The sequence below is a fragment of the Camellia sinensis genome, chromosome 5, assembly GCF_055761805.1.
Source record: "Camellia sinensis isolate YWXY chromosome 5, ASM5576180v1, whole genome shotgun sequence".
Classification (NCBI taxonomy): domain Eukaryota; kingdom Viridiplantae; phylum Streptophyta; class Magnoliopsida; order Ericales; family Theaceae; genus Camellia; species Camellia sinensis.
This window is the reverse complement of record NC_138965.1, coordinates 154126551-154153731: the sequence shown is the minus strand read 5'-3', so window position 1 is coordinate 154153731 and position 27181 is coordinate 154126551. Positions and strand designations below refer to the sequence as shown.

The window sequence follows — 27181 nt, the reverse complement described above, 5'->3', positions numbered from 1 at the left end:
CATCAAAAATGCAATAAAAAAAATAAAACAATAAAAATTTATTAACTTACATTCATCCAAAATGCAATTAAAAAAGAAAAAAAAAATTGTTGTCAAACTTCATTCAATTCAAACCCATGCAATAAAATAAAAACATTTCTAAGATATCAAATTTCATCATGAATCATATCCAATCCAACTTTCAAAAATTCCAAATCCATGCATTAGGTTGATGAACCTTGCACAAAAACAAACTGAAAAATATAAATTTTAATCTTCAATCTTCATAATTCCTCTGGCAAAAAAAGTGTAAAAGAATAAAGTAATAAAAAGATAAACAAATTTCTATATATTGCATCTCAATATAGTAAGAAAATGTGTTGAGTATATAAAAAATTACCAATGAGCAAATGGATATTAGAGTTCAATTATAGCATCAACATTATAGGTTGAACTTGAAGATAAGTTTGACTCCAAAGTACCTAATTAGGAGTCAACAATAGAAGATTAATAAAACTTACATTAAAAAATGAACAATACAAATAAAAATGAATATAAATAAATTCTCATATTACCTAAGTCATTTTGCTCAAATTCCTCCACATCATCCATCGTCTTTTGAAGAGAAATTGGAAGATTGCTTCAAAGCCAATTTTGAGTACATACAAGAGCTTCAACCATAGAAGGCGAGAGTGAACTACAAAATGGGATAAGAATATGCCTCCTGTACTAAAAACCGACTCCGATGCAACGGTAGATATAGGCATGGCCAACACATCCCTTGCAAGTTGTAATAACACTCTATATTTGGTTGCATTCACCTTCCAATAATCCAAAATCTCAAATGTTTGATTCTTTGCAAAATGTTCAACCCCGGATAAATATTGTTCCAATTCCGACTTAGATTCACTAGTGCATAGCTCCTTCAAATAGGAATTAAATTGGAAGTCAACCAAAGAATAAGGATCATTATCATTATCATCATCATCATCATCATCATCTTCTACCATATTCACAACTTCACTCACACTTGGAAGTTTCTCATTCAAAGGATAAAGTGTAACATAATGGCTATACAAATGACTTAAACAACTTTTAACTTTGTCCACCATGTCTTCCACTTTCTTATTATCTCCAAGAAATAAATTTGAAAAACAAAACTCCAAGTATGCCATTTTTTTGGTAGGATCAAGAACAATCGCAATATAAAATAACAAATTGATCTTACTTCCATCCCCCCAATACTTGCTAAACTTTTGTTTCATAGTCTTTGTCATTGTGCTCAAAGTATCATCCTCCTCCAAAATTAATTGGTGAATTTTGCTTTCAATAACAAATATTTCTTTGTAAAAACCATTGGAAGTAACAAAGAGAGACCCCGAAAATTTCTTAGTTGCAATATAAAATAATTTTAGAAACCTCAAAAAAATTCTACATTTTTTCCAATCAAACTCTTTCGGACTTCTACTTATGCCACCATCAACATCCTTGAAATAAGCTTCAAAGTTGGAATCCATAAACTTCAATCGGTTAAAAGCCTTCTCATACTTTTCGGCGGCCTCTAACATCAAATAGATAGAGTTCCACCTAGTTGGTACATCTAGGCATATAAGAGCTTTTGAATCAAGTTTGAGTGTGGCTGCACACTTCTTAAAAACATCATGCCTATGAGGAGAAGACCTCACATATCTCACTGCAAGTCTAATGTTGATAATAGAATCGTCCATTTCTTTCAACCCATCACTCACAACAAGATTAAGAATATGTGCACAACAACGCATATAAATAAACTCACGGTGCCAAATAGTCCCCTTCCAATCATTGGTTATCGTTTTCAAATATTGAATGGTAAGATTATTAGAACTAGCATTATCAACTATTAAGGTGAATATGCTATCAATGTTCCACTTAATCAAACACGACTCAATTTTCTGACCCAATGTTTTTCCTTTGTGATCCTCAACTTGTTGAAAATTTATGATTTTTTTTTTGAAGTTTCCATCTATCATCAATGAAATAAGCAGTCAAACACATGTGACACAAATTTTGAATAGATGTCTAAGTGTCCGTAGTAAAGCAAATTTTACGACCTTTCATGGCCATCTTTAACTTTTCCCTTTCATTATTGAATATGTTAAGCACTTCTCTATGTATGGTTTGATGAGAGGGAATTGATGTGAATTTGGATTGCATGACATTACAAAATCTTCTAAACCCAACACCCTCCACAAATCTAAATGGTAGCTCATCAATGACCACCATTTCTGCAAGAGACCTTTTACAAGTATCAAAATTAAAAGTTGTTGCTACAACCTCAACACCCTCTTCATTTTGTTTTGGTTTAAGATTTAATAATCTGTATCCCTATTTAGATATTCTTTGCAATTGGGTGTATAACTCCTCAAATTGCTAGTCCCATGAAGTCTAGAGTCAGCCAAATACTCTTTTTTGCAATATTTATATATGGTTCTGCGCTTCCCATCGGTCCTTACAACCTTATCAAAATGATCCCAAACTGTGGATGGTGCTCTCCCTCCTCCACCCTCACTCTTTCTCTTTGGGGGCCTAGGAGGCTTAGGTTCAGGTTCGAGTTCAGCTAAGAGGGGATTCATTATTCCGAAGGTAAAAGATTGATTGCGGGAGATTGAATACTATCCTCCATTTAAAATGGATTACAAAAATTACAAATTCAATTTCAATAACATAACAAATTACAGATTCAATTTCAATAACATAATTACAGATTCAATTTTAATTACAGATTCAACACGATTACAAATTCAATTTCAACAACATAACAGATTTAATAACAGATTCAATAGCATATTCAATTTAATAATAGATTTAATCACCCTCTAAAAAATTTTGAATAACAAATTCAATACAGATTCAGTTTAATAACATATTCAATTTAAAATTACAATAACAGATTTAATTTTCACTTCTAACACATATTCAATAACAGATTTAATTGAAAAAACACAGATTCAATTCCAAAAAAAAAAAAAACACAGAGAGAGATTTGTTTGCATAAACACAGATTCAATTTCCACTTCTCATAGATCTATTGCTGCAAAAAAAAAAAAAAAAAGATTTAATTCCAAACACACAGGTTCATTTTCCACTTCTCACAGAGCTGTTGCTACCAAAAAAAAAAAATTAACAGATTTGATATGATGAGAGAGTGAGGGAGACAAATTAGAGAGAGATCTGATATGTTGCAAAAAAATCAAAGATCAGGGAGAGAGAGATAGAGATAGAGATAGAAAGAGAGGCTTACTTGTGAGGTCGATTGGTGCGATGAAAGAGTGAGATCGATTCGTCAATCTTGCGATGAGAGAGAGTCGATCGATGCAGATGCAAAATGAGAAAGTGAGAGACTCATGAGATGAGAGAGTGAGGGAGACAGATCAGAGAGAGAGATATGATATGTTGCAAAAAAAATCAAAGATTGAGAAAAAAAAGACAGAGACAAAGAGAGAGAGGCTTACTTGTGAAATCGATTGGTGCGATGAGAGAATAAGGTCGATCGGTTGATCTTGCGATGAGAGAGAGTTGATTGGTGCAGATGAAAAACGAGAGAGTGAAAGAGAGACTGATGAGATGATAGAGTGAGGGAGACAGATGAGAGAATGCGTAGCAGTGTGTTTTTTAGTGTGAGAGATAGATTAGGGTTTTTACTAGTTTTGTTTGTTATAGATAGAGTGAAGATGAACGGTCCAAACTTGAAATATAAAATAAATAAAAAAAGGGTTAATGCGGGCGGGTTGAGCGGGTGCGGTTCAAACCTGTAACGCGTCCGTAACTTGAAAATCAGCTAAAATTCAAACCTCACCGGACCCTAATATGTTTGCGAAACCGCCTATACGTGTGCCAGTTAGATCGAGTAGGGCGGTTTAGGCGAGTCGGATAACCTTACGCCCAACCCTAGCTGCACAGTGTGCACAGCAGTAACTGTGGTGAATTAAAACTATACCGCTCGTATCATTTCCACGAGTCTTTTTTCATTTTTTTTAGATATATTTATTAGATGATAAAATACATAAGTCAAGAATAAATATTAAGGGGTTGTTTAGGATTGAATTTTTTCGTTTTTAGCAAACTTTATTTAAAAAGTTTAAACTTTCAGGTTTTTTTCAACTAAACCAAAAAAGTAAAAATAAAAAATCTGAAAAAAAGGTTAAAAATCTAAAAGTTTTTCAACATCTAATAATTTTTTTTTTTGGGGGAGGGGGAGGGGGAGGGGAGGGGGGGATTACAAACAAGTCTCAGTGTTTGAATCTTATAATAAAATAAATCATTAATTTTTAATTTTGTCAATTTAAATTTTAAAATTTTGATTTATTTTCAATGTAAATCATTTGTCTATTTTTATTAAGTAAAATCAATTGAAAAATAAGTATTTAATCATTAAAAATGAGTTTTTTTTTTGTCGATTTTAGGCTATGTTTGGCATAAACTATTTGGGCTAAAATAGTCACAAAAAGACAAAATATGCAAAAAAATCAATAAGACAAAATGTTTCATTTAAACCAAAATTATTTCATTTTTCTCTTACAAAAGTCAAAAAAATTAAAAAATTTATCCCAAACGAGACTTTTTAATGTCAAGCTAAAATAGTCAAAAAATCAAATAGCTAAAAAACTAATTCACATCCCAAACGAAAGCTTAGTTAATGAAAATAAATAGATGATTTCAATTGAAAACAAATAAAAAAATCAAGATTTAAATTGATAAAATTTAAAACTCAAGGTTTATTTTATTATAAAAGTCAAACCTCCGTTTCTTTTGTAATTGTCCTTTTTTTTAGGTATTTCATCATTAATATAAAAAAAAAAATCAATTTTTTTAATTTTTATTTTTACTTTTTTGGTTGATCTTACCCATGATTTTTTTTATCACAATTGAAGATGTAGGTGCTGCAATTATGATTTTTTTTACATTATATTTGTCATTGTTTTGTTTGTAAATATAATTCAATTCTCGTTTAATTGAATTAGATCTATGATTGTTTGATTGAAAATTGTTAATCATTGCTTAAATTGAATCCTAATTGCAAATTAATAACTTGAGACTTTTAGGAGTTTTCAAATATTTAGTTTTAACTTAATATTTCATCATCTAATAAAAATATTTAAAAAAACAAAAGCACTAAAAAATGCCATATAGACCAGAATATTATAACCCAGTCGACACCAAATACAAAAGGCATGTTTCTTCATTGTAGCAGTGACAGAAATAATGTAGTTTAGTTTTAGTTCACTACAGTTACTGTTGTGCAGATTGTGTAGCAGTATCCCTTTGTATATCATTATAAAAATGAATATATTAAAAATGTATAATGTTTTTATTTTTATTTTTAAACGTATACCTTAAAGGAAGATGTTGGCATTGTTAATTAAGAAAATTGCACTTAGCAACGGTTCATAGATTCATGTACAAATAGTGCATAGATTCATTGAACTTTTAACATCATATTTAAAATAATTTTGGATCATATATTAATGGGTAAATTACCAACACCTCTCGATATTTGACTAAAATATGAATTTCTTCTTGAACTTTGAGAAATTACATCTCTTGAGGTTTATATTTACATAATAAAAGGGAGTAATTTGTTATGCATATATAAACCTCATGAGGTAATTTGTTATGCAAATATAAATCTCAGGAGGTGAAAAATAATTTCTCAAACTTTAAGAAAAAATTTATATTTTAGTCAAATCTCGAGGGAGTATTGGTAATTTGCCCTATATTTAATTTATTTTCAGAAAAAAATAGGCGAAAAATCTATTTCATTGGCGCTAATGTTAGGATCTTGTTTGCTTCCCTGCATAGGCCATGAGATTGGATTATGTGGGTCCCATAAGAAACACGAATTTGATTGCAAAAGATTATAGTTTGGGAAGATAGGGTGGGACTAAAATAGTCATATAAGATAAAATAGGTTATTTTAGTTTAATAAGATAAAATATCGCATCTAATTTATAATCATTATATTTTTTTCTCACAAAAATTTAAAAAAGTCAAAAAGTCTTTCCAAACGAGGCTTTTTAACCCCAAGTTAAAATAGTTAAAAAGCCAACCCACTTCCCAAACGAAGGCAGAATATCTTTTCAACAAACATGATTTATCTCACATTTTAAACTTGTTTTAAATGTGCTAAGTGTATTTTTTTAACTTTTTAATTAAAAAAAGTAGAAAAAATATGTATGTTTAGGATAATTTTTTAATTATTTACGAAATGATGTGTAATAAAATATTATAATAAAATCAAGATAACTATTTTACTCTTGTTGACTTTTTGAATTTTGAATAGTTGAACTCAAAGCAAAATAAGTCAAAAAGTAAGGCCTTGTTTGTCATAAAAAGTCAAAAAGTCACTATCCTATTTAAGTCACATAATCTTATTTAAATCACATCACCTCTCTACTACATCATTTCAAACTCAACCTATATTTCATAAAAAGTCAAAAAATACACTTATTTAGATCATAATAGTAAAAGTCTATACTATTTGGATTTGAATTCAACTACCCAAAAGTTAAAAAGTTAAAAGTCAATAAGGATAGAATGATTATTTTGATTTTACTACAATATTTTATTATACATTTTTTTAAAAAAAGTTAAAAAATTATCCTAAATATATAATTTTTCTCTACTTTTTTTAATTAAAAAGTTAAAAAAAAATACCCGTATATAGCACATTTTTTCATTCAATATTACTGAGCCAATGATTTGATTCAACCTAGTCTAGTAAAGAAACAGAGTCAAAAGATTGATTTGTTTCGTTGTGAGTCAAAAGATTGATTTATTTAGTTACTTTGTAAGGTGGGTTAAAAGTTAATTTTTTAATTTTTAAAAATATATATATAAAGGGTTAACTTGAGTTCACTAATTAATTGCGTTCAATCGAAACCCAATTGGAAAATCCTAAAAAAATTGGTGCGTTTGGAGAAATTATTGCCAAATGGGCCCAAGTGAATTCTATTGAACAGGCCCATAAGAAAGCCAACAAATTGAGCCGAGGAAGACCCATCAAGCATATGTCTCTAAAGAGAGTCCAACAAACCTATCCGATGAGGCCCAGATCATACGGGCATCCGAGGAGGTTAACCATTGCTCTCAAAAGAGATGAAACCCTCGAAGGAGATCCATTCTCTGAGGTATTGGCTTAGTCTTGAAAGGGTTCGAAACCACGAACCTAGAGACCTATTTGAGCTCGGACTCGAAAGGGTTCGGATCCACGAACCTAGAGATCTAAAGCACTTGACTTCGAACGGATTTGAACGCAATTTAGAAGTCGCTTCGTTAATGAGTCCCAGAACACTTGCGGGCTCAGAGCTTTCCAGGATCTACGCACCAGAACTATGGACGTAGCAGAGTCCGAACAAAGGACCTGATCTCGAGGACAGTGAGTGGAGATAAATTCACTCTTCGGTTAAACTAGCCTATACTCGGGTCGAGGTGGCACGATCTAGGGGGTCCTTGAGACTCGGCAATATTTACGGCAGGGCGTTCTCTTGAACTACCCCTAACCTTTCTGCGGCAGGGCGTCCTCTAGGATTACCCCTGACCCTTTGGGATAATTGAGGATCATAGGTTAGGTGTGGCTAAGAAGAAGGGTTTGCCAAGAGGTTGATCTCCTCTTCGGGGTTTTCCTGATCCTCGGAGAGGTCACCTCCTCGGACAAGGTGGTTAGAGAGAATATTCTCCATAAACCTTGCACATGAGCTCCATCCTACATCATGAGATGTCTATAAATAGTACCCACCTATAGCTTTACAATGGATGGATTTTGGAGAGATAACTCTTGGAAAAGAACTAATTTCCCTTCTTCATTATCAACCTTGAGAGTGAAAGTGAGAGATCCATGAAGAGCCTTGCCATTATTCTCTCTCTAACTACTTTGCCTTCTTCTTCACCCAATCTCTTATCTCCATCATCTCTTTGCTTTTATGTTCTTAATTGTGACTATTGAAGAATCTAAGTCTCTCATCATTTTTCTAGAGAATTCAAATTTTTCTTCAAAAATTTTCGAATTTTCCAACGACGTTCTTGAACCCCCTTATACAATATATATATATATATATATATATATATATATATATATATAAAATATAGAAATAATGTAATGTAAATTAAATTAAAAATTGACTTTTAACTTTTAACTATCTTCTTAAAAGAGGCCATAATAAAATGTTTATGTGAACATTACAAATATCATTGTTGGACGGTCACCGAAAAAGTTAGCAGTGATAGTTGTGATAATTTGGATAGATAAACAAATAAATTAGATAAATAAATAGATTATATTAGAACAGAAAAGTAACATATAAATAGTGGCGGAGCCAAAAATTTAATATAGGAACACATATTAATTATAATCTCAAAATTTTTCTCCCCCAATTAATAACAATAACATAATAATAATTTTTTTAACTAATATTAAACACAAAAAATTAATATTAGCACAAATTAATATTTTTAGTTTTAGCACAAATCAAATCCCTAATTTTAACACAAACAATAACAACACCAAAATCACTAATTTTAAAATAAATCACCACCAATCAAGATTCATAATTTTATCATATCAAAATCTCTAATTTTAACATAAATAATAACAAATAATTTTTTTTTTACAAATTAAAACTTAACAAATAACTATAAATTAATACTCATAATTTTTATTTAAAAATAAAATATAATAAATAAAGTTACTTGTAAATAATGAAGAGAGGATACCAAAGTTATAGTGTGGTTCCAAATTTGTATTATGTGATTCCAATTTGGTGAATCATGAGCCCATAAATTACAAGGCAACAATGAAGACAAAAAGACAAAAAAAATATAAAAACACTTAATAAGTACTGTAAATAAATAAAATAAATAAATAAATAATTTCATTCACTTTTAGAGTTAAAGATTCTCCCGGCTCTCACTAAATGCCTTCCTCATCAAGTTTTTCATTTTTTTTTAGATTGACCATTGCCTATTAAGAATTATTTATAAATAAATAAATAAATAAAAGTTGAGACTTTAGAAATTGGGGAGTTGTATCAATGTTTATTAGTGTTTGTGTGTGTCAATATTTAGCTAAGAGTCTAGGACACAAAAAAAAAAATTTGAAAAGTCAGACGTGAGTTATGTCAGTGTTTATTTTGGGACTGTGTGGCAATGTTTAGTTAAGATAAAAAAAATATATATTTGAAATGTAAAGAGGAACAAAACCCACACACCAACCACCCCCCCCCCCCCCCGGTCCCTTAATACCTCTGCCTCTACATGTGCCCTTAATACCTCTGCCTCTACATGTGAACAAATAGATAATAATTCGACAAATAAAGATAATATGATATTTTACATTGTTGTTGTCTATGTGACTTTAAAAAATTTAACATTGATCTCTAGAGTAATGTTTTTCTTTTAGATAGAATCTGCCGGAAATCAAAGGTGGACCTCTAATTCGTCGATGGAATAGACTAATATTAAAGTAAAATTATATACGACAATGCTACGTAGCTCAAATTTTGTGGCTCAAAAGTGGCTCAAATGGTCAAAACGACGTCGTTTTGAGTACAGAACAACATAAAAATGGCCAAAACGACGTCGTTTTGGCCATTTGAGCCACTTTTGAGCCACAAAATTTGAGCTACGAGACATTTTCCAATTATATAATATATTTCAAGTATAACCACATTTGAAAAAGGAGAATTTAATAATATAATTTAGATTAATATCTAAATTTATTGATTTGAAACAATCTAATTAAGTTGTGCTCGGCGAGTCTTTAAAAATTAGAATTCATCGATTACAGAATCTAGATTAATTTTCAAAAAGTATAAAAAACAATATGCTTTATCTTTTGAAGGAGAATACTCTCGCCAAGAAAATTGTTTAAACCAAATATGCTGAAATTGGCGATTCTGTTTTCCAAATAAGGACTTAGGATACTCAAGTTTAGGTTGATAAGGCCTCAAATTCATATAAGTTCATCTAACCTCATCCCGTTGATTAACCGGATATTCACAAATTTGCAAGCGTAAACTAGAATCCCTTTCAATAACAGTTGAATCAAATTCGTTTGGTTTATTTGCTTAAGGCATGGAAGGCAGTTGGTTGTGTTGGACAATCTTCACTGTATTTAAAAGATTTAATTATATTGTGTACACAACAACAATTAGAATTTAAAGAAATAAAGAAAAGGAGAGAATTTGTTTGATTACAAAAATCAAACTCGAAATAAAAATAAATAAATAAAAACAGATTTTATTTTGTTACAAAAACAAAAACAAAATTTTAATCTAATTTTAATAAATAAAAACAACACTGAAAATAAATTAAATAACTTACTTGATTTAATTTGTTCGAATTATTTTCTGATCAAGTCCAGTGTTTGACACTGTGTCCTTAAGACAGATTCGTCCTCTCCACGGTACTTTCAGAATTTGGACGTCTATCTCCCAGGATGAAATGATCTACCACAAACAATAGCAGCACTGCAAATTGTTTGCCTTACGAACACACTAAGTGTTTACACTATTTCTTTCAGAAATAAAATGCAACAAAATGAAGAATAGAATAAGCAGAGGTGAAATACGAAATTTCTGAATTAATAACATCAAATGAGGGTGGTCCTATTTATAGATGTAAAGGTGGCTCTTGGTTTTAAATTGAACAGGTATGATACCTGTTGGTTTTGAATTCAAACAGATTTGAATCTGTTAATAATTCAAACAGATAGCAAAAAACGGGAAGGGCCCTGTTTGGGTGTGCACTAATTCCAAACTAGTTTATTTCTGTTTGAAAACGGGAAAGGCCCTATTTGGATGTACAGAAAATCCAAATCAGTTTAATTTGATTTGGATTCTGGATTTTATTTTACCAAAAATAAAATTAAATTCAAATGTTTTTGGCCCAAAAAGATTAGTATTGGGCCGAACAAGCCCAACCCAACCACACACCACGCACCCGCGCCCAAGCCCAGGCCCAGCCCGCCCGACTGACTGGACGGACGGCGGCGGCGGCGCGCGCGCGTGTGGTGATTTTTGGGTCCAATGGGTTTAGCACATTTTGCCCATAACCTCTCCCTCTAAAACACTTGGGTACCCCTTGGGGCACACCCCAAGTACCAAACCTATGCCTTATAAACCCTTTCAAAACTTCCCACCAAATCAATGTGGGACAAGCCAATTTACAACCTTAAGGAATTTCTACCAAAACTTCATTTCCATGGAGCACACTTTGGCTTCAATTTCCCATTCACTCGGTAATGGTTTTGAGCAACCAAATATACCACGTGAATCACAACGCGACATAGAACGTATTACCACTTTGACCCGAGTAAATCGATGCTCGGGGTCCACCTAAAAAATAGACCAAACTTGAGAAAAAATTCTGGATCCCCAACATGAATGGAATTTGATGACAACGGAAATGCAACAATATGCAGACTTTAACAAAAGAGTATAAGTCGAAAATATCTTGCATCAGGATAGGTAGTTTTCGGCCTTGAACCTTCTCTAGTGATAACCTATCGGACTTACTGGCTAACCAATGGACGCGATGCCTTGAATTGTTTAGCCGTTTGTGTAAGCCAAGACAATAGATTTCACACAAAATATCTTCTAACATATCGTGGTTCTCACTGTTGTGTTCATTTTGGCCTTGAACGCGCCTGGTTTTCATAAGTGTTTCTAGAGAATTTAGCCTTTTCATTCTCATAGAACCGGCCCCAGTTCAACACTCATATAAGTGATTCTTATTGTGAGTATCTCCTTATACTCGCCTTGATTTTATACCTTAATCAAGATATAAGTAATCATTAAAAGCAAAGCTTATCCTTATACCCCTGCATTCAACATATGTTGCAGATATCACTCTCATCATAGGAATGGGTAGGGAATTTTTAATCCCTTGGTGATTTCTGGTGAGCCATACATAACTTAGTTGTCCCTTCGAACTTAGTTCTTGGGATCTCCAGTCATATAAGTGGGGTTACCATTATGATGACTCTTATGTAATAGGCTTTAATCCCATCCCCTTTGATGAACTATACACTAGCTCTTTTGTCAAACCTTTTGTTAACGGATCCGCAATATTCTCTTTAGATTTTATATAATCTATTGAGATTATTCTGTTTGACAACAATTGCCTTACGGTATTATGTCGACGACGAATATGTCGTGACTTACCGTTATACATGTGATTCTGTGCCCTGCCTATTGCAGATTGACTATCACAATGAATGCAAATAGCTGGCATAGGTTTTGGCCACATTGGAATGTCTTCTAAGAAGTGACGAAGCCATTCTTCTTCTTCTCCTGCTTTGTCTAAAGCAATGAACTCGGATTCCATTGTGGATCGTGCGATGCAAGTTTGTTTCGTGGATTTCCAAGAAATAGCAGCGCCTCCTAGAGTAAAGACATATCCACTTGTGGATTTTGAATCTTTAGTATCCGATATCCAATTTGCATTACAATAACCTTCAAGTACTGCTGGATATCGAGTAAAGTTCAAACCATGATCATGGGTGAATCTTAGATATCTAAGAACCCAAATGATCGCTTTCTAATGGTCTTCTCCGGGGTTACTAGTGTACCTACTCAATTTACTGATAGCATAAGCTATATCAGGATGAGTAATATTCATTAGGTACATTAGGCTTCCAATGATAAGCATGTCATCCACATAAAGACAAACTATGACATATTCTTGGTCAGTGTTTTTAACATAGACGCATTTGTCACATTCATTTATCTTAAACCCATTAGTTAGCATTGCATGATCAAATTTTTCATGCCATTGCTTAGGTGCTTGTTTTAATCCATAAAGAGATTTTATAAGTCGACAAACTTGCTTTTCTTGCCCTGATACTACAAACCCTTCGGGTTGTTCCATATAGATCTCTTCATTTAGATCACAGTTTAAGAAAGTTGTCTTAACATCCATTTAATGTATTTCTAATTTAGACAACGCTGCTATAGCAATAAGCATGCGAATGGATGTTATTCTTGTCACAGGGGAATATGTGTCAAAATAATCCAGACCTTCCTTTTGTCTGTAACCTTTAACAACAAGTCTTGCTTTATACTTGTCAATTGAACCATCTGCTTTCATTTTTCTCTTGAATATCCATTTATATCCATAAGGTTTAGAACCTGGTGGAAGATCCACCAATTCCCAAGTATGATTTTACATAATGGATTGAATTTCATTATTAACAGCCTCTTTCCACAAAGGTGTTTCCGGACCTGTCATTGCTGCCTTAAAGCTTTGAGGTTCATTTTCTAACAAGTATGTCAGAAAATCTGGACCAAAGGATTTTGATGTTCTCGCTCTTTTACTTCGTCTTGGTTCATCATTAGTTAAATCATGTTGGTCGAGACTATTACTAGTCTCTTGTGTTTGATTGTCATTAGTCTCTTGACTTTGTGTACAATCATAAGTTCTTTTCTGTGAACTTAATTCCTGTCCTTTCTTGTAAGGAAAGACATGTTCAAAAAACACAGCATTCCTTGACTCTATAATAGTGTTCACATTTATATCAGGTATTTCTGATTTATAAGTCAGAAACCGATATGCACTACTATTCTGAGCATAACCAATAAACACACAGTCTACTGTTTTTGGTCCAATCTTAGTCTTTTTAGGAATAGGAACTTCAACTTTTGCCAAACACCCCCACACTTTTAAGTATTTGTAGGAAGGCGGTCGACCTTTCCACAATTCATAAGGAGTGCTGTTGGTTTTCTTGTGGGGTATTCTATTAAGAACATAATTAGCAGATAATATTGCTTCCCCCCACAAGTTCTGTGGTAAACCTAAACTTAGTAACATGGCATTCATCATTTCTTTTAGGGTTCTATTCTTCCTTTCAGCAATTCCATTTTGCTGTGGAGAATAAGGGGCTGTAGTTTGGTGAATAATGCCATGTTGTGCACAAAATTCATTTAATGGTGCATCATATTTACCACCCCTATCACTTCTAACAATTTTAATGGTTTTACCAAGTTGATTTTCAACTTCTGTTTTGTAGAGTTTAAACATTTTTAAAGCTTCATCTTTACTTCTAAGTAAATAAACATAACAATATCTTGCGCAATCATCGATAAATGTTATGAAATACTTTTTGCCTCCTCTAGTTTGAATAAATTTTAAATCACATACATCAGTATGAATTAATTCTAGAGGTTCGGTTTTTCTTTCAACCGATTTAAATGGAGCCTTAGTTAGTTTCGCTTCTACACAAATTTCACATTTATGATTAGGGTTAATTTCAAACTTTGGTATATGATCTAAACCAATTAATCTACGCAAAGTATCAAAATTCACATGTCCTAATCTACCATGCCATAAATTTGACTCAAGAATATAAACAAAAGATGTGTTATTCTTATTCATAGCAATTCTTGGTACAACTGTCATTACATTCAACTTAAAGAGACCATCACTCATGTATCCTTTACCAACATACATACCACTCTTTGTTAATACAAATTTATCTGACTCAAAGACAAGCCTAAAACCATTTTTACTTAACAAAGAACCAGAAACTAAATTCTTCCGTATGTCAGGTACATACAGTACGTTGTTGAGGGTCAGTTCTTTCCCTGATGTCATCTTCAAAATAACTTTTCCTTGTCCAGCCACAGTAGAAGTAGAAGAATTTCCCATGAAAAGTTGTTCACCATTTGTAGCCTCATTGTAGGTAGTGAACATTTTCTTGTCCGCACATATGTGACGAGTTGCTCCAGTGTCAACCCACCACTCTTTGGGATTTCCAACCAAGTTAGCCTCAGACACCACAGCAGAAAGGTTGATGTCATTCACTCCGTCAGAAATGTAATCCAATTCTGTTACATTGGCCTGATTGGTGGTCTTCTTACTTGTACTTCCATGATCCTTCTTAGGGCGGCGGCAGTCAGAAGCTCGATGTCCAGTTTTGCCACAGTTATAGCATTTTCCTTTGAACTTCTTGCTACTGTCGCCTTGTTTAGGACCATCTCCAGTAAACTTCCTCTTTTTGTTATGTGGTTTATGAAGTTGTTCAACCACATTAGCCTTGGACTCAATGGGATTTTTCCCATTCCTCTTTTCAGCTTTTCGGTTATCTTCCTCAATTCTTAATCTTACAATCAATTCATCCATAGTCATCTCTTTGCGTTTGTGTTTTAAATAATTTTTGAAATCTTTCCAAGCCGGTGGTAACTTTTCCACTAAAGCAGCGACTTGGAATGACTCGCTAAGAGACATACCTTCTGAATGAATATCATGCAAAATTATTTGAAAACTTTGAACTTGAGAAATTACCGTTTGGGAGTCTACCATTACAAAGTCCAGAAATTTACCGATGACAAATTTCTTCGTGCCGGCATCTTCTGTCTTGTATTTCTTCTCCAAAGAATCCCACATTGTAATAAAAATAAAATTAGTTTGTAAAACTAATATTTTACTCTAGAAACAAATTCTTCCATGTATACTCACGATGAACTATGATAAAGTCAAAATAATTAACACATTTTCACAAAGGGTTCAAAAATAAGTGGTCTACCAAACGAAACCATAAGTTACATACAAAATTAACAGATTGTGACCGAGTCACAAAGTTACATGATTGATTAACAAAATTAATTTTCTAGTTACTAAAACCAGAAAATAAATTACAATATAAAATAATTTTATTTTCCTTGTTACTAAAACTAGTAAAATAAAATACCGAAATAATATCTGATTACAAAAATCAGAAAACCAAACCACAACTTAATTTTCTAGTTACTTAAACCAGAAAATAAATTAAAACACAAAATAATTTTATTTTCTTTGTTACTAAAACTAGAAAATAATATAATTTTATTTTCCTTGTTACTAAAACTAGAAAAATAAAATACCAAAATAATTTTCTGTAACACCAAATAATATTCTGCAATTGTTAATGACACCAGTATATTACTACTAGTTGTCAAAGAAAAGAGACAGTATATTACTACTATCTGTCAAATAGCATAAATCACTATTTATTTTTCCAACCAGAATATTAGTTTGAAAACACAGAAAATTAAATACAATGAAGATACCAAAAAGGAATGTGTCTTAAGATTGTTGGACAATCTTCACTATATTTAAAAGATTTAATTCTATTGTGTACACAACAACAATTAGAATTTAAAGAAATAAAGAAAATGAGAGAATTTGTTTGATTACAAAAATCAAACTCGAAATAAAAATAAATAAATAAAAACAGATTTTATTTTGTTACAAAAATAAAATTTAAATCTGATTTTAATAAATAAAAACAACACTGAAAATAAATGAAATAACTTACTTGATCTAATTTGTTCGAATTATTTTCTGATCAAGTCCAGTGTTTGACACTGTGTCCTTAAGACAGATTCGTCCTCTCCACGGTGCTTTCAGAATTTGGACGTCTATCTCCCAAGATGAAATGATCTACCACAAACAATAGCAGCACTGCAAATTGTTTGCCTTACGAACACACTAAGTGTTTACACTCTTTCTTTCAGAAATAAAATGCAACAAAATGAAGAATAGAATAAGCAGAGGTGAAATACGAAATTTCTGAATTAATAACATCAAATGAGGGTGGTCCTATTTATAGATGTAAATGTGGCTTTTGGTTTTAAATTGAACAGGTATGATACCTGTTGGTTTTGAATTCAAACAGATTTGAATCTATTAATAATTCAAACAGATAGCAAAAAAAGGAAGGGCCTTGTTTGGGTGTGCACTAATTCCAAACTAGTTTATTTCTGTTTGAAAACGGGAAGGGCCCTGTTTGGATGTACAGAAAATCCAAATCAGTTTAATTTGAATTCTGGATTTTATTTTACCAAAAATAAAATTAAATTCAAATGTTTTTGGCGGCGCGCGCGTGTGCGGTGATTTTTGGGTCTAATGGGTCTAGCCCATTTTGCCCATAACCTCTCCCTCTAAAACACTTGGGTACCCCTTGGGGCACACCCCAAGTACTAAACCCATGCCTTATAAACCCTTTCAAAACTTCCCACCAATTCAATGTGGGACAAGCCAATTTACAACCTTAAGGAATTTCTACCAAAACTCCATTTCCATGGAGCACACTTTGGCTTCAATTTTCCATTCACTCGGTAATGGTTTTGAGCAACCAAATATACCACGTGAATCACAACGCGACATAGAGCGCGTTACCACTTTGACCCGAGTAAATCGATGCTCGGGGCCCACCTAAAAAATAGACCAAACTTGAGAAAAAATTCTGGTTTTACCCAGAATTTTTCTACCATTTCCAACAGGTTGCATATCAGAAAATGAGATTTCAACAACACTGGATGTTGTACTACTAGACTTCTATTGATTGATAGAATGAGAAAAGAGTTTTGCATTTTTTGAATGTGAAAGTTCTATTATTTATAACCTAATTTTTTTTTAAAAAAAAAAAATTAGCCCTATTTAATATTAAACTAGAGTATATTCGCAATAATTTTAAATATTAGGGTTTCTATATATATCCTCAATCATTTTTATTTAAGCTTTCATTATTTTTATATATGTTCAAAAAAAACTCCTTCAAATTTTAAAAACTAAAAGCAATATAGAACATTGAATAAGGTAGCATCATAAAAAATACTAAGAGCAATATAATATTTGTTGCATAAAGACAAAATTTCAAAACCATTGTTAATCAAATCCGCTCTCAACTAACGAAATAAAATAATTAGTTAATTACACTTACCAAAAATGTTAAGAAAGTGAAGCTGCTAGAGACGACGGAGAGGGCTGCTGCCTATCTATTGGAAGATGTGAGAATTGTTTTGGAAGATTTGTTGTTTAAACAAATACAAACCTATTGGGCTGTCTATCTATTTTTTTGGGTATGTATTGGGCTGCTATTGGACTGTCTATCTAAAAAATAAACAAAAAAACTATTGGCCCTTATTTGGGGCAGGGTGTAGACACCCCATTTTTTGACCGCTCTTAAGACTTGGGCCCCACTGATTGCTTACTTGATGGTGTAGGCTATCTTGTGCAAAGGTTCGATTTCTTCGGCAAGGAGAGTGTCAAATCCCGACCTCACAACCTCTTTTTGGACCAAAGCCTTTTGACCAAAATATTTTAGACCTTATAACCCTCTCTTTCAAAATATTTTTGAAAAAAGTTCCAACGATGTTCCGAGGCTTGCATTTCGTTAAATGTTGCGCTTTTCGGTAAACCGAGCAAGGACAATGTAGAAATAAATGAAATAGAGGTGAGCTCCTTGAAAAATATTTCAAAACACCTTATTTAGGGGTTTGGAGTTGAATAAAATGGGAGAGGAGAGAAGAGAACTAGTTGAGGAGAAGTTCGGCATGAATTCGGGTAGGACCGAAACTGAGCAGGCTCCACTAAAAGAGATATATCTTTTTGCACACTTGGAATTTTGATGTGATGTTTCCACCATTGAAAAGAATACTTCCGGGGCTACAATTTAGGCTCAAGAATAACCTACAAAGAAGTCCAGATGAAGGAGATATTCCTATTTTAATTTGGGCCCAAAAAGTAGATTTTTCTGGCCAACCAGAGATGGAGGTTGCTGGCCATGGATGGGCTTTTCTGGCCATGTGCCGGCCATGAATGGCCTTTTCCAGCCACCTGCCGTCCAGGAGTGGTCCTTGCCAGCCCAGAATGGACCTTTTCCGGCCATCAATGATCCTTTGCCGGCCATTGGTGCAAAAAGTCAAATTTCTGCAGATATTTGTCTTCCAGCTGTTCCAGCTGTCCATTTTGGGATATTTTCGACCTGAGCTCTTGTTTTTCTATATATAGAGGCCATTCTCTATTGTTTTCAAGGTTAGAACATTTTGAGGAGTGAAATATTTTGGGAGGTCTCTCTCTCTACATTTCTCTCTCTCTTGAACCTTTGTGCATACAAGTAGAGATACACTTCTCCTTTGCCTATACATCCTTGACCAAAGTTAGTTATCTTTGGGATGAGATTCCTTGGGACCTTCTTTGAGCTTTAGAAGGTGATCTTAGCTTGATTTGGTGCCTCATTTGTGCCTAAAGTATGCTTGGCTTCAAGAGGTATAACCTTTACCCTTTAAGTTTGTTTTTCATACTTGTTTTTGCCATATTTTTGTACTATTTTTGGCTTGGTTTTCAACTAAAAAAATCTCTATTTTTTAGGCTTAAAAATGATGGTTTGAGGCTATTTTGAGTTTGGGGGGTGGTCCACCCTTCTTGTCTCTTTGCTTGTTAAGCTTTTGTGCCATCTTTTCATCACTTTGAAACCAACTCTTTTAGCCTTTTAACCACTGAAATTCAGAGGTTTTTCAGTGGTAAAAACTTTGTTTTGAGGTCCAAAATTGGAGGGATTAGCCTCCCCTCCTTATGTCTAGCTTGTATGCCTGGTTAGCTTCATATGTTAGCATATTTTTGTAGCCTAACTTAGCTTATTTCCAGCATGTTTTTGTCCTGATTTGGGCTGCTTTAGCTTTGTTTTGAGCTTTTTGTGTTGTATGAGTAGTCTTTTGCAGGGTTGTAGTGTAACTCCACATTTTAGTTTATTGTCTTAGTTAGTTTTGTCTTCATTCTAGCATGTCTTTCAACTGATTTTGGGCTATAAAAACTCTGTGTTTTTGGGCTGAAGCTTGGGTCTTAAGGCCATTAAAGGTTGAGGGGTTGATAGCCTTTCTTTGTACCTTATTTTGGAGGCCTTTGCCCTTATGTTTTCCACCCTTTCATCATCTTTTTTAGAGCTTTTAAACACTGTTTTTCAGAGCTATTTCAGTGGCTAAAAACATGTTTTGAAGTCCAAAATTGGAGGGGTTAGCCTCCTCTCCTTGTATCTTGCTTACTAGTCTAGCATGCTCCTTATCTTAGCCTATTAATCTAGCCTTTTGTAGTTTAATTCCAGCATGTTTTAGGACATGTTTTGGACTAATTTAGGATTGTTTTGAGCTGTTGGCTACATTTGAGCTTTATTTTGTATGCCTCTAGTGTAATAGTCCTCACAAGTTTGGTGTTCTAGGCCTTAGACACCTTCTTGTTTGAGTTGATAGCATTTGTTTATGCCTTTATCACTCATTTTCAGCACATATCATATCTGCAACCCCCCTCATTTCTTCACTTTTTCATTTGCTTTGAGGGTTGGTCAGCCTTAGGGTTGTGTTTAAACTTGAGATTGAGGTTTGTGCTTAATGGTTTCATTCCTCTTTTGAGGGTTTCTACTAATCAACAGCATGACCTCTCTCTTGCCTTAAACCATCCCTTGGATGACACCTCTTCCATTAGCAGACACTCACTTTTGGACTAATCAATTAAAGAATGGATTGGTAAGCTAAAATGAGTAAACAAAATTGGACAAGGAAAAAAGGCAAGATAAAGCATCTTTTGTGTTGCAATACATGTGTTCGAATCGGACGTTAATTCGAACACAAGGCAAATGGGACATTTCATACTCAATAGTGATGAAATGTGTCATTTTCCTTGGTCTCCATTGCCCTTGATCATGCATGATAGGGTGGTGGTCCTTTGAGTCTTATTTGTGCATTTATTGAAATTGTACAACTTGGATCTTTGGCTATCATGCAATGAAATTACTTTATTGGTGGTTTTGGATCCAAGAGTTCCACTCCTTTGAGGTTTTGAGATGATAAGGAGGGGTACAATACAAACATACCCTTGGAAAAACCTTCATTTTGCTCTGTTTATGCTCGGTTGCAGTGTGGTGACTCGGAGCATCAGTGGCTGGCAGTGCCTCATCAATGGCTGGCAAGGCACACTTTTGGCCGGCAGCAACCTCCTATGGCCGGTAGGCCACTGGTGCAATTCTCAGCAAGTTTTTTGTAAGGTGGAGCAGAAAGATTCTGGAATATGCTCAACCCTGCAAACAGAGCCTCTCGAGAGCAAAATAGAGGGCTTTTCAGGGCGAAAACCGAGGGCGTGTATCTTCCGCTTTCCAAAGCAAAGCTATGGCAGTGTAGTTTTAATGCTTTGCATGATTAGTTAGTGTGCATTTGTTTTAATTAATTGGTTTGCTAATTAGTTAAGTGTTGTAATAATGTAATTAGCTTAGCTAGCTATTCATTTGATTTGTAATAATTAGTTTAATTAGATTAGTTTGATTAGCTTAGCTTAGATTAGTTTAGCTCTTATTCATTTGGACCCACATTCGCGAGAGCACAATGTTGTAATAAGTGTGCATGTGCGTGTGTGTGTGCATGTCTTCCAACCTCGCATCTTTCTCCCTTTTATTTAATCGTTTTCAATGGTTAGATTAGGGGCATTTTCAATTAGCATATATTATGCTTGCATGTTTGCATCCATTCATTTGTCTTGCATGCACCGAGGCTCGGCGCATCATTCAAATTGCATCGTTATTTCAATACTTCTTTGAATACGTGTTTCAAAGCCTGCTATCAAAGTGTTGCAAATACCATGATTAAGTAACTGAGCATATTTTATTGCATCATTTCATGTTTTACATTAGGCATCTTGTATAGTTAGGATCATGCATTATTTCTAACTAGTTTTTGTTTTGACTTGGGGTACTCGGTAAGCTTTTACGCTTTAGCATACTTGCATAAGCGTGATTACCATGTTTTCATGTTTCGCATGCTTGCCATGAGGTTATGTGCTTAAATGCTAAACTGCATGAATGCCTGTGGATGAAGGCTTGATTGTTTGAATTGGAACGATTCAACAAATGTAAGTTTTAAGCCCACTTTGTTAGTGGCAAGTCATGTTTTAAGCCCACCTTGTTTGGTGGCAAATTTGCATTTCTAAGCCCACTTGAGAGTGGAAAATTCAAACCATTTTCAAAAGCAAACATGAGTTGAGGTGTTCCAAATTCTTGCGATCTTAGTTTATACTTGCTTGTGCGCGTCACATAGTAAAGCTAACTAATAAACCGAAATAAGAACACATAATGTTTATAAAAGAACATATCATGATTAGTAGAGGCCGATCTTTGATCGGGCGAGCGGGGGTGCTCATTTCAGGACCTTCCCTTCTCGTATCTAAGTTTTCGAGCCGAGGCAACTTTGGTGATGACGGACATGTGGCGTTTGGCATGAGTCAGGATTTCCTAAATTTCCCCAAAACAAAATATTTAGGTGGCGACTCTGTAATTTGGCAAAGCAATCCAGTTTTGACATTATTTGATTCAAAATTGATTTTTTAAACGATTTGCCGGATTTGGACTCTTTGGTGTTTATCAGTTTCACATTGCACCTTGTGAGAGTAGATTCAGAATCGCGGGAGTCCGAACTATGAGGCCTTCTTTTCGAACCCTCTTCGAAAGGCGGGGGGCGTGAAAAAAAGTGAGCCCACAGTTTCCGGCGACTCTACTGGGGATATAGAGAACTTGACTCGAACTCATGATATGTTGTTTTATCTACATTTATGTATTTCTTTGCATTTGCATTTGCATCGGTGCACTTAAGTCACAATGTTTGCCATCTGCTATTTCTAAACGGTTTGTCGGAGGCTCATTTGGAAAAGCGTGCCATAAGGTTGATCGGTTACGAGCTCTGCCACGATGAGAACACAAGCCTCGGATCTGGACTACCGCTGTACCGTTTGATCCTCCTTTCACTCTCGGGGTTAGGTGTGAAAGGTATATTAAATAGTCTTGCTGAGGTACTCTTTTTGATCAATCGGCCTAGTTGCATATCGGAAGCCATAGAGACTGTTCCAAGCTAGGACAAGTTACTTACCCAAATGCAGGATTATGTAAAACCATTTGTTGTGCATAGTGAAACCCTAGCTCCTAACGAAACTAGGATAGGGTAACCTTATCCCCTCATATGGGTGTTTTGGCTCTCACTTAACTGGTATGTGCTTTATAGTGAAATTGTACAGAGATGTGCCTATCAGTTGCCAAGTTGGTATCTGTTTTGGGGCAGAATTCAGTAGAGAGCACAATTATTCAGCTGTGATCATATCTGTTCTAGTGAAATCAGGCTGAGATGCTGTCTGTTTTCTCTTTTGCAAGGTAGTTCTTGAACCATAGCTTCAGAAGGCTCCAATATCCCCCAGGTACTATGGACTTGTGTCGATAGACTTTGTCAGGTCGGAAATTGTTCAAAAGCAACCTGTGTTTACCTCACCCCCACCTGTTACAAGACGAAGGAGGTTTAGGCAGAATTCACCGATACAGTTTCTACAACAGTCACACCTTAGTTCACCTGGGTCTAGTCTTGTCACGACCCAAACCCGCCCCTGTAGCTTTAGCATCGTAACCGGTCAGTAATCCTTGCGTTACCAAAGGCCTCTGACAGATTAGCAAATAGTAAGGGGATGCGGAAGCAATCATACAAAATAGACAAGGTCCAATAAGCTGTGATGACATACATGGGACAGAAGATTTCAAAACTTATATATATATATATACATGAGCATGTCGGTCGAAGGACACCAATATTTACAAACATTTACAAAAGTGTAATTCCCAGGACCCGACTTTACAAAACAGACAGAGACTAGCATAAGTACAAAAACAGCCATATAACTAGACTTCGATCGGAACCTCCTTGGGAGGCATAACGGTTGGCTGACAAAAATAGAGGTGAAGGCCGTCAACTCTGGCCCTAATCACGCGCCGGCTCACCTACATATATAATATAAACTGTGAGCGAAAGCTCAGTGAACAATAACAGAGTAAAGGGGTTTCAATGAATGAGTCCGTACAGATTCAAAAATCAAAATTCATAATTTGTCCAGATCATATACAGAAATCATGAGGTATACATAAATATACGTGATACATCCATTAGCATTAACAGAGCAAATACAGAACAGATGCAGACACGTGAGGGTTACGCATAACTAGTTCCATAAAGGAACCTCTGAATCCGGGTAACAGAGAGTAAACACGCTAAGCCCCCATGACGGGGCCTCCGGTACGGGTAATAGAGTGCAGACAGATTAAGTTCCATAAAGGAACCTCCAATACCGGGTAACAGCTAACAGATATCACATGATGCTAAGGATGTCACGAATACATAATAGAAATTGGACAATCATTCATTGTACAGAACATATCATTTCAGAAAACAGATCTTAATTTATCACACAGAAAATAAGTAAAGTTGAACATATCTTTACTATGTTATTACTCACAGTTGGCTTTGAGACAGATAGACGGAGCAGGTTGGTCAAACAGTACGCAGCACGTGACCTACATAACACATAACAGACACGCACTTGAAGCACACGTTCTAATTGTTCATAACCTACTTCGTTGGCTCTTAGTGTGTTTCTAACCTTTAGTCCTCATTATGGAATCTTAAACATGGCCTAGGAATGTCTAGGATAGGATGATGATGCAAGAATGCATTGGAAAACATTTCTTAAAATTTGCTGAAAATAAGGTCCATGCTCGAGCGTGGGTTTCCCTGCTCGAGCGGACATGCAGACAATGACGCCCCGCTCGAGTGTGGACTTCCCCGCTCGAGCAGACTGTAAACCCCGACAAAAGTACTGGATGCGAGTTTTTCACGCTCGACGGGCACTCGACCTACGCTCGAGCGTGAGACTCAAAACCTCGCTCGAGCGTGAATTCCCTCGCTCAAGCGAACTGTAAAACACAAGAACTTCTGGGTATATGCATTTCACGCTCGAGCGTAGACTTCCACGCTCGAGCGGAGTGCATGTACTCAGGGTGCACGCTCGAGCGTAAAGTTCTACGCTCGAGCGTGGATCAGATTTCTGGAAATTCCAGATTTGATCACCAAGCTCAAATTCGACCTTAAATGCATCAAACTCAATTTTCTTGGACCAAAACTTTGGAAAACACCTAAAAACTCATAAAACAACATGTCTAAAGCATCATTTCAAGAAATCATGGCCCAAGAGTAAACCAATTGTACAAAATTCAACTTTAAACTCAAAATCAATTTATGAACATAACGTGCATGTACATTTTTGAGCTAAGGCTCTCCAAAACATGATCAAATGCTACTAAATAACATAAAACTCATTGTTTTCCCAAAATTAAAGTGAACTCAACACATGCATGAGGGAATTCTTGAAAATCATCCTACAAAATGCTATGAAACATGCATGCATGCATGGATTGACCTTCCTCTCTAGCCCTTAAGCTTGATTCTCATATCTTATAGCTCAATTAACTTGAATTCATGCATGAACAACTGAAATTCATAAATAAAATGGTGAATTTCCTACCTCAAGCCTTGAATTCTAAGTGTAGAGGCCCAATCTCCCAAGTCTTTTTCAAACTCCTCTAATTTCTAAGCAAACTTTCTTATTGAATCAATTCTACCAACTCTCTCTCTCTCTCTCTCTCTCTCTCTCTCTCAGTTCTCTCCCTTAGAATGAGCTCAAATATGATCAAAATGAATAAAAGAGGTGAGTGGGGCTCAATTAGTCTAATAAGTAGTAATTTGTTCAAAAGTAAACAAATGACATTATTTTAATCAAATTTAATCGTTCTGAACCGAATTTTAATCAAACCTACCATAAAATCCTATAAATCCTAACTAGCTCATAAATCAAGTCAATTTCTGATTCGGACGCAAATAAGGCTTTCAATTCACAACCCGAAACTAAAACGTGAACAGATCTTTCCACACCAAACAGATAAAGACACAAAAATAATGCAGCACACATGTAAATTAATTCCAAATCTCTCCTAAATTACTGTTAGGCATAATTAAATGCGGATTAATATTAATCAGAGGTCGGGGTTGTTACAGTCTTCCCCCCTTAAAAGAGTTTGGTCCTTCAAACTCGAATTACCTTCGTTCTGGAACAACATTGTGTCTAATGGGAACAAATCAGGATATCTCTTCATCATGTCTTCTTCTATTTCCCAGGTTGCATAGGTCCCTCCGTGGTTTTGCCAATCGACTTTCACCAATGGTATTTCTTTGTTTCTCAATCTTTTGATCCTGCGGTTCACAATCTGGATAGGTCTTTCTTCGTAGTTGTAACCATCTTTCAAAAGCATATGTGCTGGCTCAATGACATGGAGTGGATCCCTCAAGTATTCTCGAAGCATCGAGACATGAAAGACGTTATGTATGTGCTCCATTACTGGTGGTAAAGCTACTCGATACGATACTGGATTGATCTTTTCAAGGACTTCATAAGGTCCAACATACCTTGGCGCCAATTTGCCTTTAACACCAAACCAAGTTTGACCCTTCATCGGGGTCATTTTTATGAACACATGGTCCCCAACTTCATATTCCCTATCTCTTCTTCGGACATCAGCATAGCTCTTCTGCCGACTCTGTGCAGTTTTCAAACGTTGCTGGACCAGTTTTACTTTCTCGGTTGTTTCTTGCACAAGTTCCGGTCCCAACAAAGGTCTATCACCTACTTCAGCCTAACATATCGGAGAAGGACACTTTCTCCCATACAAAGCTTCGTAAAGAGCCATTCCAATGCTTGAATGGTAACTGTTGTTGTACACAAATTCAGCTAATGGCAGGTAGGTCTCCCAATTCCCCTGGAAGTCTATCACACACATTCTGAGCATATCTTCCAAAGTTTGGTTAGTCCGTTCAGTTTTGTCCATCTGTCTGTGGGTGATAGGCACTACTCAACCTCAGTTCAGTCCCCAAAGCCTGTTGCAAACTCTGCCAAAATCTTGACACAAACTTTGAGTCCCTGTCAGACACAATAGATACTGGCACTCCATGCAATCTCACAATTTCAGTCATATACAAGTTAGCCAATTTATCCGCATTATAAATAGTTTTGACAGGCAGAAAATGGGCAGACTTAGTTAAACGGTCAACTATAACCCAAATAGAGTCCATACCTCGGGAAGAGCGAGGTAATCCCACAATGAAGTCCATGGTCATGTGCTCCCATTTCCATTCTAGTATTGGGAGTGGTTGTAACAAGCCAGTGGGTCGTTGATGTTCAGTTTTAATATGTTGGCATTGTAGACACCTAGCCACAAAATCTGTAATACTCTTTTTCATTCCAGGCCATCAAACATTCTGTTTCAAATTATGATACATTTTCATGTTCCCTGGGTGCATAGCAAACTTACTGCTGTGAGCTTCGGTCATAACACGTTTTCTCAAATCACCACAATCGGGTACACAAAGATGGTTTTGAAATTTCAGCACGTTATTCTCAAACACAAATCCCGGCCTCGGCTTTGAATCAAATTCCTCTATGATCTTTTTCAAGTATTCATCTTTGCACTGTTTTTGTTTGATCTCGTCAAGAATTGTAGGTTGAA

General features: G+C 34.9%; 1 protein-coding gene across 1 annotated transcript; it reads right to left on the bottom strand.

Moving 5' to 3' along the window:
• Nucleotides 1–421: 421 nt before the first annotated feature.
• LOC114285331 (zinc finger BED domain-containing protein RICESLEEPER 2-like) lies at nt 422–26140 on the bottom strand. Its single transcript, XM_082872239.1, has 4 exons — nt 25720–26140; nt 2181–2243; nt 646–1981; nt 422–461 (listed from the first exon to the last, which is right to left on the bottom strand). Exons 1-4 carry the CDS (start codon nt 26138–26140, stop codon nt 422–424), a joined length of 1860 nt encoding a protein of 619 aa, XP_082728365.1.
• Nucleotides 26141–27181: the final 1041 nt, after the last annotated feature.

What these genes read in the sequence shown, in the direction of transcription:
- LOC114285331 (XM_082872239.1), bottom strand. Translation starts at nt 26,140, where the DNA reads ATGACCCCGATGAAGGGTCAAACTTGGTTTGGTGTTAAAGGCAAATTG. An exon ending in TGTTGGGTTTAGAAGATTTT is followed by an intron (nt 1,982 to 2,180) that starts GTAATGTCATGC and finishes CATTGATGATAG; the next exon opens with ATGGAAACTTCAAAAAAAAA. An exon ending in CTTCTATGGTTGAAGCTCTT is followed by an intron (nt 462 to 645) that starts GTATGTACTCAA and finishes ACTCCTAATTAG; the next exon opens with GTACTTTGGAGTCAAACTTA.